At 44.5% G+C, this 18,433-nt stretch overlaps 1 protein-coding gene across 1 annotated transcript in view; it reads left to right on the plus strand.

The window, feature by feature from the left end:
* Window positions 1-18,433, plus strand: part of LOC138288009 (uncharacterized protein C3orf20 homolog) — a 199,842-nt gene that overhangs the window by 6,349 nt on the left and 175,060 nt on the right. The window contains exon 2 of the mRNA XM_069229101.1: window positions 298-418. Coding sequence (XP_069085202.1) covers window positions 314-418 — 105 coding nt within the window. The 5' untranslated portion in view covers window positions 298-313. The remainder of the gene's footprint in view (window positions 1-297; window positions 419-18,433) is intronic.

Consider the following 18,433-nt stretch of genomic DNA (forward strand, 5'->3'; position numbering starts at 1 on the left):
ATAGTTACTTTACGGCCCAAGTTATAGTTATTTGAGGTAACTCTAATCTGTAATGGTGAATTTCTATGGTTTCGTACGCTTATAACGTGAGCCTGACTATAACATTCCTGTACTCTTTTTTTTTTTTTTTTAAGTGAATACATACATATATATATTTGGGTGTTCCTGCATCTTTTTTTTTGTATGTGTTCATGTGATCTCTATATAGAGAGAATATATACATACATTAATGCATGAATATAGGCTGTGGTTTGATGCGATCAGCTTTCACTCCAGTTGTCTATTTTCTGTTTCCAGTAACATAATAGCACTTATGTTCAATCAAGATGGTGGCATGATGACCGATAAAGAGGGTGAAATAGTGAAAGAATGGAACTGGCCTCGGATCGGAAAGATGAGCGAGCCAGTGGTAATGCAGGTAATTCCTATTGTGTTTATATTATTAGCAGTTAGGAACAATCAACGTGTTAGAATGTGCTGCATTTGGGAGTAGATTTTAAAGCATATTCTATTTTAAAAAATAGAACTGCATGTGGTAAGTTACAAGCGGTTTGTGAATGGCAATAGGTTTTGGAACTCTGAATCAAATAACTGCGTGTTACTAACAACTCCTTGGAGGTCGGCACCAGCATTTTGGAGGACAGAGAAAATTATATTAGCTGCTATTCTCTCGTCCAAAAGCCCTTCATTCTGAGGTGGCTGGTAATTTACATGGATCAAGCGTGTTGAAAAGGGGGGAAACGTACCAATTGATAACATTGAAACTGGCTTTTGCACACCTTTCCGAGATGGGGAACTTTCAATCTCCTGCTAACGCTGCCTGAGGGTAAAAGTGCCTTGTGCAGTGCCCATATTTACTCTGGGTGGAGATTGACTCAAAATGAGGGGACCCCGAAGGTGGGAGGAAATGTTTTTATGAAAAGGATGAAGCCAGAAGACTATAATGTAACAAGAATGATGAGAGAATGCCAATTACAACTTGATCCTTTCAGCTGTCTCTAGCCCTGACCTCAGCACCTCATACACATGTCTACAAGAGAACATTGAAGATTAAAAAAGGACAACATGGAAAGTGCCACAAAAACACAAATTGCATTTTAAAAGAGTCCTGTGCATAAGGGATTAAAGAAAAACAGGTACCATCCAATCCATGTTCTTTCAAAGCCCTGGGTAACTACAGCAATGGATATTGATTGCTACACTTAGAGGCTACCCGAGGTGGTGCAGCGACAGGCCCAGACATAGCGATGGGAAAATTACTGGGAAAAGATACATAGAATGCCATTGCCTGCAGGATATGTACTCCAAAAAGATGCCACCTTCTGGATGGCTGCTGCAAAAAAAGCAAGCTAGTCACTGGTTTACTACATGCCATACAATTAACGACTACTTCAAAAGGACAAGTTACTGGCCGGATTATCATTGTACCTGCTGGATGGCTACAGAAAAGCTTGTCACCATCTGGATGTCTATATATGTAACCCTTTGGATTACGTCTATAAAACAACAGATCGCCCACTATCCCTTCTATTTGAATCCAATCACCTTGCCAGCATATATCTGCCACTCCTGCTAAAAACAACAAGGCCACCAGCACGACTTACAATCATAGACCAATGCTACTTCAACATTCTAAGCAGTACTGAATTAAAAACACCTACACATGACTAACATGTGGTCAATGTTGAATGGGAGTAGCAATAATCAGATAAAATAAGTAAATGCTCCTGTTAAATTGCTTCCGCGTATATCATAGATCATTAATTAGTCCTATGGGGGCATATTTACAAGCCCTGTGTCCTGCAGTTGCATTAATTTTTGTGACGTACTGGCAGCACATTGTACAGGCCCAAACTACAAGGCCATGGAAAGCCACTTTGTGTGGCTTTTCATGGCCTTGTAGATCTAGTGTAAGGCAATGTTGCACACAAGTCGCTGTGTTGCCTCACTCTGCATCAGAGAGGCGTTCCATGTTCTTTGCTGTGGGGTATCCCACGCAACACCCATGGATTTTGAGGCATTCCCACATTAACAAGACATTGTAAACCTGAGAATGTCTCAAATCTTACACCTCCCCAGGGGAGTCTCCTCTCCTCGTTGTTTCCTCTTTCTATGTGTGCTGCATTTTGCGCATTTCTGCCCTTTCCCTTCAGGTGGTCATGCACCAGACATTGAGCCTCAACCTCCCTCCCAAGCCTTTGTTTGGAAAGTATATGCCTGTTGTCCAGTGGTGTAACAAAGGCCCCCGCAGCCCCTGCGGCGAGGGGGGCCCCTTCAGCACAGTACCCTGGCCTGAGAACTCCAGAGTTAGACCGGAGGAGAGGCCTTCATGTACTATGCAGGTAGGCCCCCTCCAGTCTCGTTATGCCACTGCTGTTGTCATAACAAACTACAAATATTTAGAACGCATGCATGTTAAATGTCAAGTGATTTCCAAGTGGCTGCCCACCTGAAGTAAGCATTGCCACATATTCTGCCAGCAGTGACTCCTTCCTGAAGATACTTTATATGTCCTTCTCTTGGCACGTGGCAAACAGAAAATGTTCTACCTAATTACACATGACGATCCTAGCCTGGGCCAGGGCTCAGACAAGTTGAGTTTGTTAAAGGTGATAGATGAAAGGGTGGAAGGGTCCTCTGGAGGCATGTACTTCTTGATTATGATATGAATACACACATGAGGTGAACTAAGACTTAACTGAAAATGTTTTATTATGCCAAATTGTACTGAGTGAATAAGCATAGCAAGTGAGTTCAGTCTTCTCAAGAAGGGTTTGCTGAGGTTCTGTGGCAAAATAGTTTCAAAAGATGGCACTATATAGTTCCAAAAACTGGCCTGGTTATACTTTCTGTTGGCTGAAGTGCAGACCATGGGTATGTTTTGGTGTAATATGGCCGAGTATTGTGTTACAGAGGAGAGCGTTCTGTGGAGTGGAGTGGAGTGTGGTGTTATAATGTTTTGGATGGAGTGATGTACTTGGAATCGGCCATTGCTATATTATATGTACAGAGTGCCATCTGCTCTAGTGCAATGCGGAGTTCAATGATATAATGGGATATGAATGGGTGTTATGGCAGTGGTATGCATTGGTGTGATGCAGCATGGGACCTTTGTGGTGTGGTATGATGGGTCGTGAGAAATCATATGCTGTGGTTTAGTGTGATATTTAGTGGTATGGTGTAATGTGGTTTACTATATTCTAAGATGCAAGGCTATATGTCTGGGAAATTATTCTGGTATTGCACCAATGGTGTGCTTCCATTGTAGTGCCCTCAAAAAGGAGGGATAAGAAGCATACTTTCCATAAATGACGACCAGAAAGAACCAAAAGCATCACCAGACAGCAGAACACCTCTTGCGGTGTGACGTGAAGACTATAAGTAATGAGCTCTTCTTACATGTTAGATGCAGAAAGAAAACACCGACAGTGCACGCTTGGCTAGTTGTCATTTTAAGGAAAAGATCCTGACGATGGGCCAGTTGTAGGAGTGTTAGTCTGTTGGAGTCTGTCTGCAGTACTGCATAAACATGAGCCTCTTAGGAACTTGCCCACAGGCCAGAGACATAGCATAAGGCATGGGCAAAGTGGGCTATTGCCCAGGGACCCACCTTCCGTGGGCATCCTAGGAAATTAGATTTTCTCTCTATTTGACCTTTGTCTATCCTATTTCTTTATCTAAACCTCTTTCTCTCTATCTCTACCACTCACTCTGTCTCTCTACCCTATGTCATTTTAAAGATTTTTGGGATCTTGAGCCAGATATATTTCAAGTGTTTTTGTGTAACCTTAAAGTTTATCATATAATTTAGTATTGTTTGGCATCACGCAGGCTTCAGTTAACAGTAAACAGGTACTAAAATTCAGATTTGTTCCGTGTAGGAGCCCCCCCTTAAATATCCCTTGCCTAGAGCCTCCAAAACACTTAAGATGACACTTCCCACAGCTTGATACAGGATTTGGTGCAGCGAGCAGGTAGATCTAGAATTACACCAGGGGAGAATTTCAGAGTCAAGAAGGCAAGGCAGAAAGAAAATAAAGTATACGTCAAACACACATTTATACAAATCCAGACATTAGACATTTGATACATGAATGAATCCAACCACCCCATGCACCCCAGAAAATCACTGTCAGTGACCTGACAGAAGAGTAGCTATAGAAGTTCACCGTTCGGACACAGACACGTATCAGAAATAAAAGATCATTTTTGACGATCACTGAACCACTGCTGAAACAAATGGAGTTGTTTTTATCAAACAATGTGTAGCATTAAACATAATTTCTTAGGGCCTCATTACGAGTTTGACAGAGGGGATTACTCCATCACAAACGTGATGTATATCCCGTCCACTGTATTACAAGTTCCATTATATCCTATGGAACTTGTAATACAGCGTTTGTGATGGAGTAATCCCCTCTGCCAAACTCGTAATGAGGCCCTTAGTCTTTAATCAGAGAGCAGTTTGGCTCCAGTATGCACTTATCATGTGTCCTGTACACGTTTAAGTCTTGTTCCTCCTTGCACGGATACACATTTTTCTCACAGTTTTCTCACGTGGTCAAAGGTTATCAGGCGATCAATGTGAAGTCGACTCTGTTTTCGTGTACTTTCCATCCAAGTATAAACCTTTTTTTAATGAGTTACACTTGATTTCTGCTGGAAATAGTTGTTGGCATTTTGGGTATAGCTTAACTACCAAGGAGGAAATTCCAGGCAACGCTTGTTGCATCTTGGAGATGGTTCCTGGTGTTGAATGGTTCTGTTTGCTTAATTTGATCCCTGGACGTAATGGTTACATCCTGGGCAGCACCGCTCGGGTGCGCAGGACATAACCGTTACGTCCAGATAAGGGCCCATGGGGGAAGTGCTAGAGCTCCCCCCAGGGGCCTGGCACCCCCTCCCCTGGGCAGTGATGGAAGGGGAATCGCTTCCCCTTCCACCCCCACTCCCTACCCCTGACCCCCCCATTGCGTCTGATGACATCAGCACGCATCGGAGGAGAAATGCAAAAGAATTTCTCCTCCGATCACGTGGAGGGGGCGAGAGAGGCATGAAAGGAAAGGAAAGGCCTTTTCTCTCCTTTCATGTCTCTCTCTACATTTCTGCTGCCCGATCGCAATGCGATCGGGCAGCAGAAATGGCCACTAGACACAAGAGAATTTTGTTGTTGTTGTAATTGAATAAGGAGAGCGGCCCCTTGGGCAAGGGCCGCTCCTCAGGAGGGGCAATTTATTTTTAGGCCATTTCTGTCCCCCCCCCGGGGACAGATTGGCTAATTATAATTAGGCTGATCTGCCCAGAGGGGGTGGGGGGGCAGAAACAGCTAGACACCAGGGATACATTTTTTATTTTTGTTTCTTTTGTTTTATGTATGTGGGGGAGGGTCGCTCCCTTGGGAGCAAATTTACTTGTAGGCCATTTTTGCCCCCCCTTGGGGGCAGATCGGCCTATTTTTATTAGGCCAATCTGCCACAAGGGGGGCAGAAACCACTAGACCACAGGGAGTTTTGTTTTTTATTTATGTTTATACATAAGGGGAGCGGCCCGTTGGGCAAGGGCCGCTCTCCAGGGGGACAAAATACTTTTAGGCCGGGGCAGATTGGCCTATTATAATTAGGCCGATCTGCCCCCGGGGGGGCAGAAACCCCTAGACACCAGGGATATTTTTTTTTATGTTTACTTTTCTTTTTTTATATATGGAGAGTGACCCCTTAGGCAAGGGTCGTTCCCCTGGGGGACAAATTGTATTTAGCCCATTTCTGCCTATTTTTATTAGGCCAATCTGCCCCCAATGGGGGCAGAAACCACTAGACACCAGCGATTTATTTTTGTCAGTTTCACGTGCGGGATGCGACTCCTTAGGCAAGGGCCACTCCCCTGGTTGGGCAAATTTGTTGTAGGCCATTTCTGCCCCCCATGGGGAGCAACCCGTTAGGCAGGGTCGCTCCCCAGGGGGGGGGCAAATTGTCTTTAGGCCATTTCTGCCCCCCTTGGGGGCAGATTGGCCTATTTGTTTAGGCCAATCTGCCCCCAATGGGGCCAGAAACCACTAGACACCAGGGATTTTTATTTTTGTTTGCGCCAATTTCACGCAAGGGGAGCGACCCCTTAGGCAAGGGTCATTCCCCTGGGGGGCACATTTATTTTAAGCCATTTCTACTCCCCTTGGAGGCAGATCGGCCTATTTCTATTAGGCCGGTCTGTCGTCGTCGTCCCCCCCCGGGGCTGGGGCGGCGGGCAGAAACCACTTAGGCACCAGGGTTTGGTGTGTGTGTGTGTATGTGTTTTCTTTGGGGGACACCCCCTTGGGCAAGGGTCGCTCCCCAAGGGGGCACATTTCTGTTGGTCATATCGGCCTATTTTTGGAAGGCCCATATGCCCCACGGGGGTAGAAAGCCCACCAGAGACCAGGGAAGATTTTTCTTCCAAAATAAGAGGGTTGGTTATGGTCATACCCCCTCCCCAAATAAATGGGGCCAAAGTTGTTCTGGCCACTAGTGGGCAGATGGGGCAATTACCCCTGATCCACACTCCGGGGGGGGGGGGGGTAGAAAGTCTACTAGATGCCAGGGAATAAAATAAAAAAAATAGTGGGGTGGTGGCTACCAACCAGTATGGGCCTGGTTACGCCCCCACCCCAACTGAGAGTCTTTCAGCTCTCCCGCCGCACACTAAACCATCTTATCCCACAACAAGCAAGAGAACTTATGATTATTTTGAGTTTTGGTTTTACATTTGGGCCATGAGAGCTTGGCTAACTCTCAAAATCGTCCCACTTGGAATGCTGAGGGCTGAACTCTTTGGACTTTGAGACGCTGTCATGTAGAAAAATCCACAAGACCTAGACACAGCTGAAAACTAAACATCTGGGTGATTCCAGGGTGGTGTGCTTCACATGCATCCCGCACCATTTTCTTACCCACGATGCCCTGAAAACCTCCAACTTTGCTGGAAATCACACATTTTCCCCACATTTTTGTGATGGAACCTTCCGGAATCTGAAGGAATCCACAAAATTCCTACCACCCAGCATTGTCTCATCTATACCGATAAAAATTCTGCTGCACTTGTCAGCCTAAAATGTTTTTTTTTCAAACTGCCCTTTTGGACCCGCTTTGCTTCCCCCTCAATTTTGACATGTTTTTGGCTCTTCCCTGTCATTGGCACTTGGCCCACCTATACAAGTGAGGTATCATTTTTACCAGTAGACTGAGGGGAACGTTGGGTGGTAAGAAATTTGTCCTTCTGTGGTGATCCCACACAGAAATGTGGGAAAATAAGATTTCTTAGCGAAATTTGAGGTCTGCTGAGGATTCTGGGTAATAAAACATTGGGGGATCCACGCAAGTCACACCTCCCTGGACTCCCTCAGGTGTCTAGTTTTCAGAAATGTCTGGGTTTGGTAAGTTTCCCAGATGGCTGCTGAGCCCAGGACCAAAAACACTGATGCCCCCCCTCCCCACAAAAACAGATAGTTTTGTATTTGATAATTTTGATGTGTCCATATAGTGTTTTGGGGCATTTCCTTTCGCGGGCACTAGGCCTACCCACACAAGTGAGGTACCATTTTTATCACTTGTGGGAACGCTGTGTGGAAGGAAATTTGTGGCTCCTCTCAGATTCCAGAACTGTCACCGAAATGTGAGGAAAAAGATTTTTTGGGCCAAAGTTTGAGGGTTGCAAAGGATTCTGGGTAACAGAACCTGGTGAGAGCCCCACAAGCCACCCCATCTTGGATTCCCCTAGGTGTCTAGTTTTAAAAAATACACAGGTTTGGTAGGTTTCCCTAGGTGCTGGCTGAGCTAGAAGCCAAAATCTACAGCTAGACACTTTGCAAAAAACACGTCAGATTTCAATGTAAAAATGTGATGTGTCAATGTTGCGTTTCCTGTCGTGAGCATTTGGCCTACCCACACAAGTGAGGTACCATTTTTATCGAGAGACTTGGGGGAACACAGAATACCAAAACAAGTGTTATTGCCCCTTGTCTTTATCTACATTGTTTCCTTCCAAATGTAAGACAGTGTGTAAAAAAGACGTCTAACTGAGAAATGCCCTATATTCACATGCTAGTATGGGCACCCCGGAATTCAAAGATGTGCAAATAACCACTGCTTCTCAACACCTTATCTTGTGCCCATTTTGGAAATACAAAGGTGTTCTTGATACCTATGTTTCACTCTTTATATTTCAGCAAATGAATTGCTGTATACCCGGTATAGAATGAAAACCCATTGCAAGGTGCAGCTCCTTTATTGGCTCTGGGTACCTAGGGGTCTTGATGAACCTACAAGCCCTATATATCCCTGCAACCAGAAGAGTCCATCAGACGTAACGGTATAGTGCTTTAAAAAATCTGACATTGCAGGAAAAAGTTACAGAGTAAAACGTTGAGAAAAATGGCAGTTTTTCTTTCACCTCAATTTCAATATTTTTTTATTTCAGCTGTTAATTTCTGTAGGAAAACCTTGTAGGATCTACACAAATTACCTCTTGCTGAATTCAGAATTGTGTCTACTTTTCAGAAATGATTAGCTTTCTGGGATCCAGCATTGGTTTCATACCCTTTTCTGTCACTAACTGGAAGGAGGCTGAAAGCACAAAAAATAGTAAAAATGGGGTATGTCCCAGTAAAATGCCAAAATTGTGTTGAAAAATTGGGTTTTCTGATTCAAGTGTGCCTGTTCCTAAAATCTGGGAAGCCGGTGATTTTAGCACCGCAAACCCTTTGTTGATGCCATTTTCAGGGAAAAAACACAAGCCTTCTTCTGCAGTCCTTTATTCCCATTTTTATAAACAAATTGGCGTGAGTAGCTTATGTGGACAAAAAGTTATGAGGGCCTAAGTGCGAACTGCCTCAAATAGCCAAAAAAAGGCCTGGCATCTGAGGGGAAAAGGCCTGGCAGCAAAGGGGTTAAGGAAAATGTCATTTTTGTGTGTATTTTCTTGTTATTTGGCAACACCTACTGGTGGCACCCAAAGGCCACTGGCTTGTCTCCTGTTCTGGGAGCCCCTACGTCTGCATTAGGTACCATTTAAATGCTGTTATGGGGAGTCCTATACCACCTGCTGCTTCTGCCAGCCATTGGCATAACACAAAATGGTGGCCCCTCTGCAAAATGTGATAGGGCCCCTGAGTCTCCCATATCTCACAGATATTCGTTGACTTTAGACTGAATATGGGCTCGCTGAAAGATTTGTGCCCCCTGAAGGGTTGGTGGCCTTCCTGCGCCACAGGGGCTGCAGGGGTTCTACATTACTCCCCTGCTTCCAGCTTCTTGCACCTTCCACGTCTCTGCTTCAGTGGGGTGCTGCTGTGGGATGTCTCAGTACTGCTTGTCTCTCACTCTCCTTTCACCCCCTCCCCCATGCCAGGGAAGGCCTGAGAGGCTAGGGCAGATTCTGTTCTAGAGTATTGACCTGTAAAAGACTCTTTAATGCTTTGGAATGCTCGCATTGCCCTTGGTATTGTGTGGAGGACAGGTTGGACTTTATGACGCTACTGCAGGTGTGGTACTTGCTCGCAGCCATAGCTCTCTCATTCCTGTCTCTTTGAACCCCAGGCGAGGCACAGAGACATCATTCAGCCATGCATTAAGGTAAGTGGTCCCTGTCCAATCTTGCCTGTACATTCTTACACCAGGCCTCTTTCAGCCAGATGAACTCGGGCCACCCCGTTTCACAGAACCAGTCACCTCCGGAGAGGATGCAATGCGCCTTTTAAACATATAGAACACACCAGTGAAAAGTTGACATTTCTGTACAATATTGTGAACATGAATGCCAAAGGCCTTTTTTTTAATGAACATATTTTCTGAGTGTTCTACTCATGCTGAAACCGTAGAACTGTGTTTGTTCCTGGCATAGAATGTGGTACAGTTGGAGGCTGTTATCATACCCACCATTATTATGGAGGTCATACGTGGGTGGGTTCGGTCCAGAGCAATCTGCTCTCCATACCCTTCTTCTGCGAGAGATTGGTTCTGTTTACTACTCAGTGCAAATGTGCGTCATCGGTTTTACACGAGCTATGTTTGCCTGAATCTTAGGTGATCCTGGATATTTATTGTCTTTTCGTGGAAGGAATGTCATTAATGTGCTGCTTTATGCAGAGTGAGATTCCACTGGTGCTTTTCTTCTTGTAAGGTGGATGGTCAGTGCCAGTCTAGGGTGAAGAGTTATTTTATTGTTCCTGAGATTTAACTGAACAATAAAACAAATATTTTAAAATCATTGGTTGCATGAGCGCCAATTGCAACCTTACTGTAGCCAGCCATTGACATAAGTAGAGCTGGAAAAACTAGACCTGCCAAATGCAACCATATATCCTGTATAGGCAGAGCACTAGAAAACTAAATGACGTCCCTATTAAAAGGAGAGAGAGCGGTTGTAACAAGATTGACAAGCCAATAGGTTTGTACAGCTTGCGAATCAGGCGTGTACACACTGTACAAACGTCAAACCTATTGCACTGACGCGCAGACAAAAAAACTGCTGGAAATGGGTGCCGCTAATAAAGGGTTTTTGTGCCTGAAACATCCATTATTCAGGTGGTTGTTTAAGCACTGACTCTCTAGTGCTGCCGTGACCACCTGGACAGATCTGAGGTGTAAAACAGCCCATCTTACTTTCTGCTGTGGAGGAAGGACATACTCAAACAGCCAATTAAGAAACGCTAAGATTAAATTTCTCCCCTGAAGTCACTGACAATTACTCAAGCTAATCAAAGAAGAGTCTAACGCTAAATATGCCAGTGACAGAAAAATGCCCACAGCCCCTAAGTATTATAGAATATAATCCTGTCACCGTGAATGGTCCAAGCACCATACACGTCAGATCCGGCGTGAATGATTCAAGTGCGCGTTAACTCTAAAACAGAATCCTGACGGGATCGCTGGCGCGAGGCTGGCACTCTTACATCTAATCCTTTTACTAATTTGCAGTCACCATACATTTTTGTTTTGTGAACCGCGTTGCGTCTGTGTCACTTGACGCACTGAATGCGTGGTCTGTGCACTTATCAGCTAGCTACAGAGAGCAGGGCGCTGTGGGCGTGCTCCTTATCTGTGTACTTTAAATAGCTTCCTGCACACTGCCAAAGTGGTGACAGACTGACAGGGGTCAGAGAGTGGAGTCCCATTACAGTAGCTAGAGCTGGCCTTGTTTTAGGATTGTGCCTGTCTGGGGTTGGTGAGGGATTGGGGGTGGCTATGGGATATGGAAGGGAGCGGTTCCAGGTGTTAGAAACATATTGTATATCTAAACGGGTGATCTTTGTTACTCCCCTCTCCCTGTAGCTTCATAATAGCTATGACTGGATACAGTGATTTTAAGGTGCACAAATGTTATATTATGCTATATAGTGCTATTCCATGCTATGTTATGCTATGCTGCACTATATGCTATGCTATGTCATGTTATACTTTGTCAGTCCATATCATGTCATAATATAGTAGTAACTATAACCTAAAAGGTGCACCCTTTAAGTTAACAACAGTACTAGCTCCTTAGTGATTCGTTGTAGCTTCTAAAAGACAAACAGTTTTTTGGGCCAAAGGTGAATTGTCAGTCACATATGTACAGGGTGGGCTGGGGAGAGTTTTCATCATTGAGGGAGTCAGATTCAATAAGTATTGGCAAAGCCAAAAGGGGTAGTCTCTGCGAAATCTGTTGGTTTTGTTAATGCTTTTACACATGTTCCAAAGCAGCGCTACCTGCTGTGCTGCATATTTTAAAGTTAAAAAAATTGGCCTGTGACGTGGTCAATGTTGCCTGAGTGATAGATCTTTTTTTTTTTTAAACGTTGTCAGATTGTACGGCAGCCAGTGCTACTGTGCAACATGTCTAAAAAAAAATTGTCAAAACCAACAAATTTCTCATAGGCGAAACCTATTGGCCTTGCCAATGTTTGCTGTGTTTAGGCACAGGGACATTAAGTGATTTGCCCGTAATCACAAAATGTTGAACTGAGGCCGAGACTAGGGAGAGGATGTGGCATCCTCTGCGGAGAGGATGTGGCGTAAAGGTCAGGGCTGCCAACTATGGAGAATGGAATCTGGACGAATCACTTAGGGCCTCATTACGAGTGTGGCGGTCTTCAGACTGCCACACTCACGGTGGCGGTCAGGACCTCCACACTAAAACACTGGCGGTCAGACCACCAGGGTTCTGCCAGCACCGCCAGGATCCATGAACCCGGTGGCCTGGTGGTGGTGGAGATCGTAATCCGCCAGGGCAGCAATGCATGGAGCGCTGCCCTGTGGATTACAACCTTGTTCTCCTCCAGCCTTTTCATGGTGTTAATACTGCCATGAAAAGGCTGGCGGAGAACAGTTGCAGGGGGCCACAGAGGGTCCCCTGCACTGCCCATGCACTTGGCATGGGCAGTGCAGGGGCCACCCTGCCCAGCACTGTCGTAATGTTCACTGTCTGCACTGTAGACAGTGAACATTGCGAGGGTGCTGGTGCCCCCTTTGGGCTACAGCATTGCCATAAACTTGATTACAAGCTGGAGATAATGCTGTAGCCTGTTTACCACTAGGTCGGTGGGTTGAAACTGAGGTTTCCACCCGCCGACCTAGCAGGAAACTCTAATAACTCAGGCAGGGTGGTCGCCATGAAGGCGGCCGCCACCCTGTTGGGAGTTTGATGGATGGGCTTTCCCATCTGCCAAACTCTTAATTAGGCCCTATATCTCCCCTTGCCTACAACAATGAATGTGTCCTTTTGTAAAGTAACAGGTCCTCATGTAAAGCGCTCCAAAACCTTCAGCTGGTGTTTGTGATATATAAAACTGCAAAAAAAAGTAAAATAGTAAAAGCAAGTTGTGTTTAGGCACAGGAAGATTAAGAGATTTGCCCTTAATCACAAACTGTTGAAATGAGGCTAGGGATGGGATTCTGCTTGGCAGGCCAGGAAGATGTTTCATGATCGAGTTGTTCATACAGGGTAACATTGAACACCACGGTGATCATTGACTAATCATACAGAATACCTGTAGTACCCTCACATATGTTCACAGAAAAAGTAATCAATGGTCATACAAAGTATGTGCAGAAAGAGTGCATGAAGTCAACATTTGTGTTGAGTGCAAACATTTTTAATGGTGTCATGCTAGCTGGAAGGAACTTTGAGTTTGTGTTTTATGTAGCATTTACAACAAAACATAAGTTATCTTGGTTCCTGCATAATACTGTGTGCAACACAAGCCTGCTTTGTGGGTTCTGTAAACCAAACTGCTTGTAGAAAGGAGGTCATGTCGTGTGACAGGATTCACAGTAGAGATTCCTTTAGATGAGGTATATCCTCAAGACTCTAATCAAATATGTTGTTTTGTTTGTTTATAAAACCTTATTTCATATTCAATCAGAGTACAAGATAACACATCAGTTATTTCCATCTGTTCATTAACCATATACACTTACATTTCAAACTTGATTGTTGTAGAAACACACCATGTGGCAAAGTAACAATGTGCATGGCTGGACTTCTGGGGTATTGTATTCTTGATGTAGTTGCCTTCTCACTATCTGCTCTGTAGGGCAAGTAATTTACCCCTACAGGGAATTTAAGTGATTTCCCGTAGTCAAAAACTGTTGAATTGAGGTTATGGGGAGAATGTGCGTAAGGGCCAGAGCTGCTGACTGTGGAGCTGGGAAACCAGGTTTGAGTCTTGGTGTTGGCTCAGCAGTATGTGATTCTGGGCAAATCAGTTAATCTCCATTTTCCTACAACAATGAGTGTGTTCTTGTGTAAAGTAACTGGTGCTCATGTAAAGTGCTCCAGTACCTTTGGGTGGTGTTTGCGCTATATAAAACTGCACAAAAAAAACAATTTGGGAAAAGCAGGTTGCGTTTAGACACGGGGAGATCAAGGGCCACATGTACTAAAGCATTTTCCCATAGGCACAGAGTGGGTAAAACCATTTGATACATCTGGCCCTAAGTGATTTGTCTGTAGTCACAAACTGGTTATCTGAAGCTAGGGAGAGAGCTGCCAACTATGGAGCTGGGAAACCAGGTTTGAGTCACACGTTGGTTCAACAGTGTGTGATTCTGGGTGAATCACTTAATCTCCCTGTGCCTACAACAATGATTGTGTCCTTGTGTAAAGTAACCAGTGCTCGTGTAAAGCGCTCCAATATCTTCTGGTGATTTTTGTCCTATATAAAACTGTATACAAAATAAAACAAAAAATGGAAAAGTCAGATTTGGGGAGGAGGGGATCTGCGTACAGGTATGGGACAAGAATCGATAGATGGGAGGTGGTGGTGGTGGGGGAATGGGCACCCATGCGGGCAGGCACAGGGAGATTCAGGGATTTTCCCAGAATTTAAGGATGTTGATACTGCAATATATAGTAACAAGCATTCGTAATGCAAAAAGTCTTGCATGTGCTTGAGTTAAAGCTATTGGCATTAAAAATTCATAACTGGACTTTTATTGCCACATAAACTGGCCAACCCTGTCTCATAATTCTATCTTTTCCTGCCATATTATTCCAATGGCCTTGTATATAACTAAAGTACTTCCATTTCCCTTCTTCCTCTATCTGAATCAAAAAATGAAAATGTTGCCATTTAGCATCCTAATCTAAATATTTAATTCTATATTTAAGCAATAGATGTACATAAAAATCAAACAATGTGGAAAAAGGAAATCACATTCAAGAAGCTACAAAACAGACTTAGACACGACGGTATTGTATAAAGAAGTAGGTGGTTTTCTATAAATACATACACACAAATGTATGTGTATAAAATATATACTCTCAAATCATATTAATTCATATACACACACAGGTGAATATGCGGTCACAGAAAGTCTACCGACAATGATGGTTCAAACAGATGTACAGCCACACTTCCTCTAAATGCATTAGTTGCTCATATAAAAATATACTTAATCAATTTCTCAGAACATATAGTAAGTGTTACAATGCCGACTGGAATTACCCCCTGAAAATGAAATGGTACAAAGGGCTTCCATAGGAATAATACAGAAAGCATTAGCTGACATGCGAAACAGTGAAGACAGTGGGGTAACACAAGGCGATCTGAGCAGAATTACCGAAAATAAACAAATACAATTTAGCTTACAGGCAAGCCTCTGCCCTTGCTATTGGGCTACAAAGGTCCTTTTGGAGTCTCAAAAAAAACCAAGCCCTTGAGGAGAGATGAGAAGATGACTGCACTCCCTTGAGTTGTGTAAACATGTGAACAGAAATTGGTAAATAAGGCTGGAAAAGTATTTTTCTTGTGATATTAAGAGAATAAGGGGGTGATTCTGACCGCGGCGGTCGGCGGTCGCCGCCCGCCAAGCGGTTCCCGCCGAAAGACCGCGGCGGTCATTCTGGCTTTCCCGCGGGGCCGGCGGGCGACCGCCAGAAGACCGCCGGCCGGCCCAGCGGGAAAGCCCCGTCAACAAGGAAGCCGGCTCAGAATTGAGCCGGCGGAGTTGAAGGGGTGCGACGGGTGCAGTAGCACCCGTCGTGATTTTCACTGTCTGCACAGCAGACAGTGAAAATCTTTGTGGGGCCCTCTTACGGGGGCCCCTGCAGTGCCCATGCCATTGGCATGGGCACTGCAGGGGCCCCCAGGGGCCCCTTGACACCCCATACCGCCATCCTGTTCCTGGCGGGCGAACCGCCAGGAACAGGATGGCGGTATGGGGTGTCAGAATCCCCATGGCGGCGCAGCAAGCTGCGCCGCCATGGCGGATTCCCATGGGCAGCGGAAAGTCGGCGGTACACCGCCGGCTTTCCGCTTCTGTCAGAATGCCCGGCGGAGCACCGCCAGCCTGTTGGCGGTGCTACCGCCAACCTCCGCCCTGGTGGTATTTACCGCCAGGGTCAGAATGACCCCCTAAGTCTTGCAAGCGTTCTTGCCTCGCATTTCAGCAAAGCTCTAATGAAGTTAACTATATCACAGCACCCTGAGAAGATTTATGGCCTCCATAAAGGAGATAAGCAATGTCCTATGTGTGGATGTCAGGAGGGGACCTGGAGAGACTCCAGATGCCAGGCTCTGCATGTTTCACATCATTGCTTCTAGGTTTAGCCACATTCTACAAGAAAGGGTGCTGGGCAGTGGTAAAATAACATTATAAAAACGAAACCTAGGAGCTACCTTTTAATAAAGTTTTAATGGCCGAGCAAATGTTCCAGGAGCCAGAAAAGGACAACACTGGAAGAAAGCCAGAACAAATGTCAGCGACTTGGGAGGAGGTGGGACGAATGGAATGCTGCAAAAAAACGCAGGCAGCTACCAACCTAAAACACCCACGGTGAAAAGACAGCAACAAAGAAATGCCAAAGTAGTCCATCACAGCAACAGATAAAGAAACCAAAGTGGAATAATAAGGTAGTTGGTCAATGCGCTGAAACAGAAAAAGGAAGGAGAAAAAGGCAGAACTGACAACTAGCGAGCAAGAATTTTTAAAGGACACTGGAACCAACAAATGAAATCGCTTTAAGCCATAACAGGTATACTAAAAGTATACACATGGTCGAACGCTCATGCTCGATGTAAAAATACAAAAAAGTATCTCTGCAAGCATGCAGAGAAGGAGACGGGCAACAAGCTAGGAGGAGAGAGACGGCTTGCAAATACACACATATGGAGTGCTCATTCGTAAATGAAAAAAACATACCTGCAGACTGAGTAGCCAGTGGAAGGACACTGGCTGGTAGCCAGTGACTCCCAGATGTACTTGGTACAAGCCCCACACCACGGCTTGGATGGCAAAACAGAACAGGAAGTGAAAGCAGACGACATGCTGGCCAATCAGAAGCATGTAAATCAGAGCAACGTTGGAATCAACTAATGGAAAGTTCAGGTAAGTAAGGGACAGGTTTTAAGCCCCTTTTAAGATTTATTTTAATACAATAGACCTCGCAAGCACAGCACAAGCACTGTGCAAACAAAACCTAAAAAGTATCTGACCCTTCAAATGGGTTGTCTGTGAACGGGGTAGGATGATAAAGGAGAGCTAATTAAGTAAGACTGAATTTTGGCACAGTCCAACTGGGCGCAGGTCCTGGGTGTCTAGTTTTGGAAGGGCGCTTATGTAGCTGACTTCGCCAGCTGCTCTGATTATTGTTTTGAAGGGCGGTGGTGCAGTTCATTGTTTCCAGAATGTCTATTGTTGTTGCTTTCCTTAGCCTCCCTCCGTTTTCCTTTGTCCTCCTCCATTCTGCTCCCTCCCGTGGGCACCCGTCTCCAGTTAGCAACTTAATAGGTGATTCAGATGAGGAGAAGAGATAAGAATTTATGTTCACAGGCTGGTCACTGCTCAAAGGCAGTGTTTTAGCCAATTTTTGGGTCGGTAAAGTCCAAGCAATAAATAAAGATGCCTCTAAATTCTGTGTTTTATCTTGTCACATTTACTGGTGCTTCAAAGGCAGAAGGCAAATATCAGGCTATATCTTATGAAAAATTGCTGCCTATTCTTTTAACATGGGGATTGTTTTTTATTATTCTTTCTCTGACTGCAAACTAAGAGGAGTTCTTAAAGTGAATTATGTGACAATCTAGCTGGAGTGCGAGGAGCATAAAAGGAACTGCTGTAAGATGTCTTTTTTTTTAGCACATGCAGCAAAAAAATGTAAATACATGTAAATGAACTCTATGCATTCATTAGTTAGGAAAGCAAAAATGAAGAACTTTTTTTTATAATTTGAATATGGTAGAAGCAAATATTTTAATTGGATCAAAACAAATCAAGACAATTTACATGATGATACACAAATGATGAATGTTCAGAGACCTGGTTTCTACACATTATCATTTGAGTTCTATATAGCTTTATCAGCAAAGCTGTATGTCTGTGCAAAGTTAGTGCCCATTGCAGTGGAAAATGTGCTGGCTGTAAATAACAATGCACTACCACATGATGCTTTAGTTATATGAAAAAAATGTCCCCTCCTCATGTGCATTCACTTTAGGTGAGTCGTGAAAGTGTTTTCATTGTAAAAAGTGGGTGGTGGGTCTAAAAAGTTTGGGAAACACTGCTCTAAGGTAATCAGCTAGAAACTGCCAGTGAGCACAAAAGTGCTCCCCTTCAGTAAGATCATCAATGGTTGGGTGGGGAAGAGATGGATGAGGAGCATGAGAATGGCTGCCAAATATAGTTTTGCTCAGGGTGCTGTCTCTGGAATAAGACATAACCACCTGGTTGAAAGTAAGGAGCTGTATTTTTGTAAGTATGGTGGCAAACCAAACGAATGCCTTTGTGTGCAGTGTACTAGTTCTTAAATTGAATGCCAATCTGCCTCAGTAAGCAGTGCAAGCTATGCGGGGGGTGGGGGGGGACAATTTAAACAAGGGGGAGTGAAGGGGCCAGGATACAAGATGTAAGAAACACCGCTTATTAGAAGAGTACATGACACCTTCAAGAGGCAAACCCTGCTCACTGTTTCTGAGCTTTGCCGT

The sequence above is a fragment of the Pleurodeles waltl genome, chromosome 4_1 (genome assembly GCF_031143425.1).
Source record: "Pleurodeles waltl isolate 20211129_DDA chromosome 4_1, aPleWal1.hap1.20221129, whole genome shotgun sequence".
Classification (NCBI taxonomy): Eukaryota; Metazoa; Chordata; class Amphibia; order Caudata; family Salamandridae; genus Pleurodeles; species Pleurodeles waltl.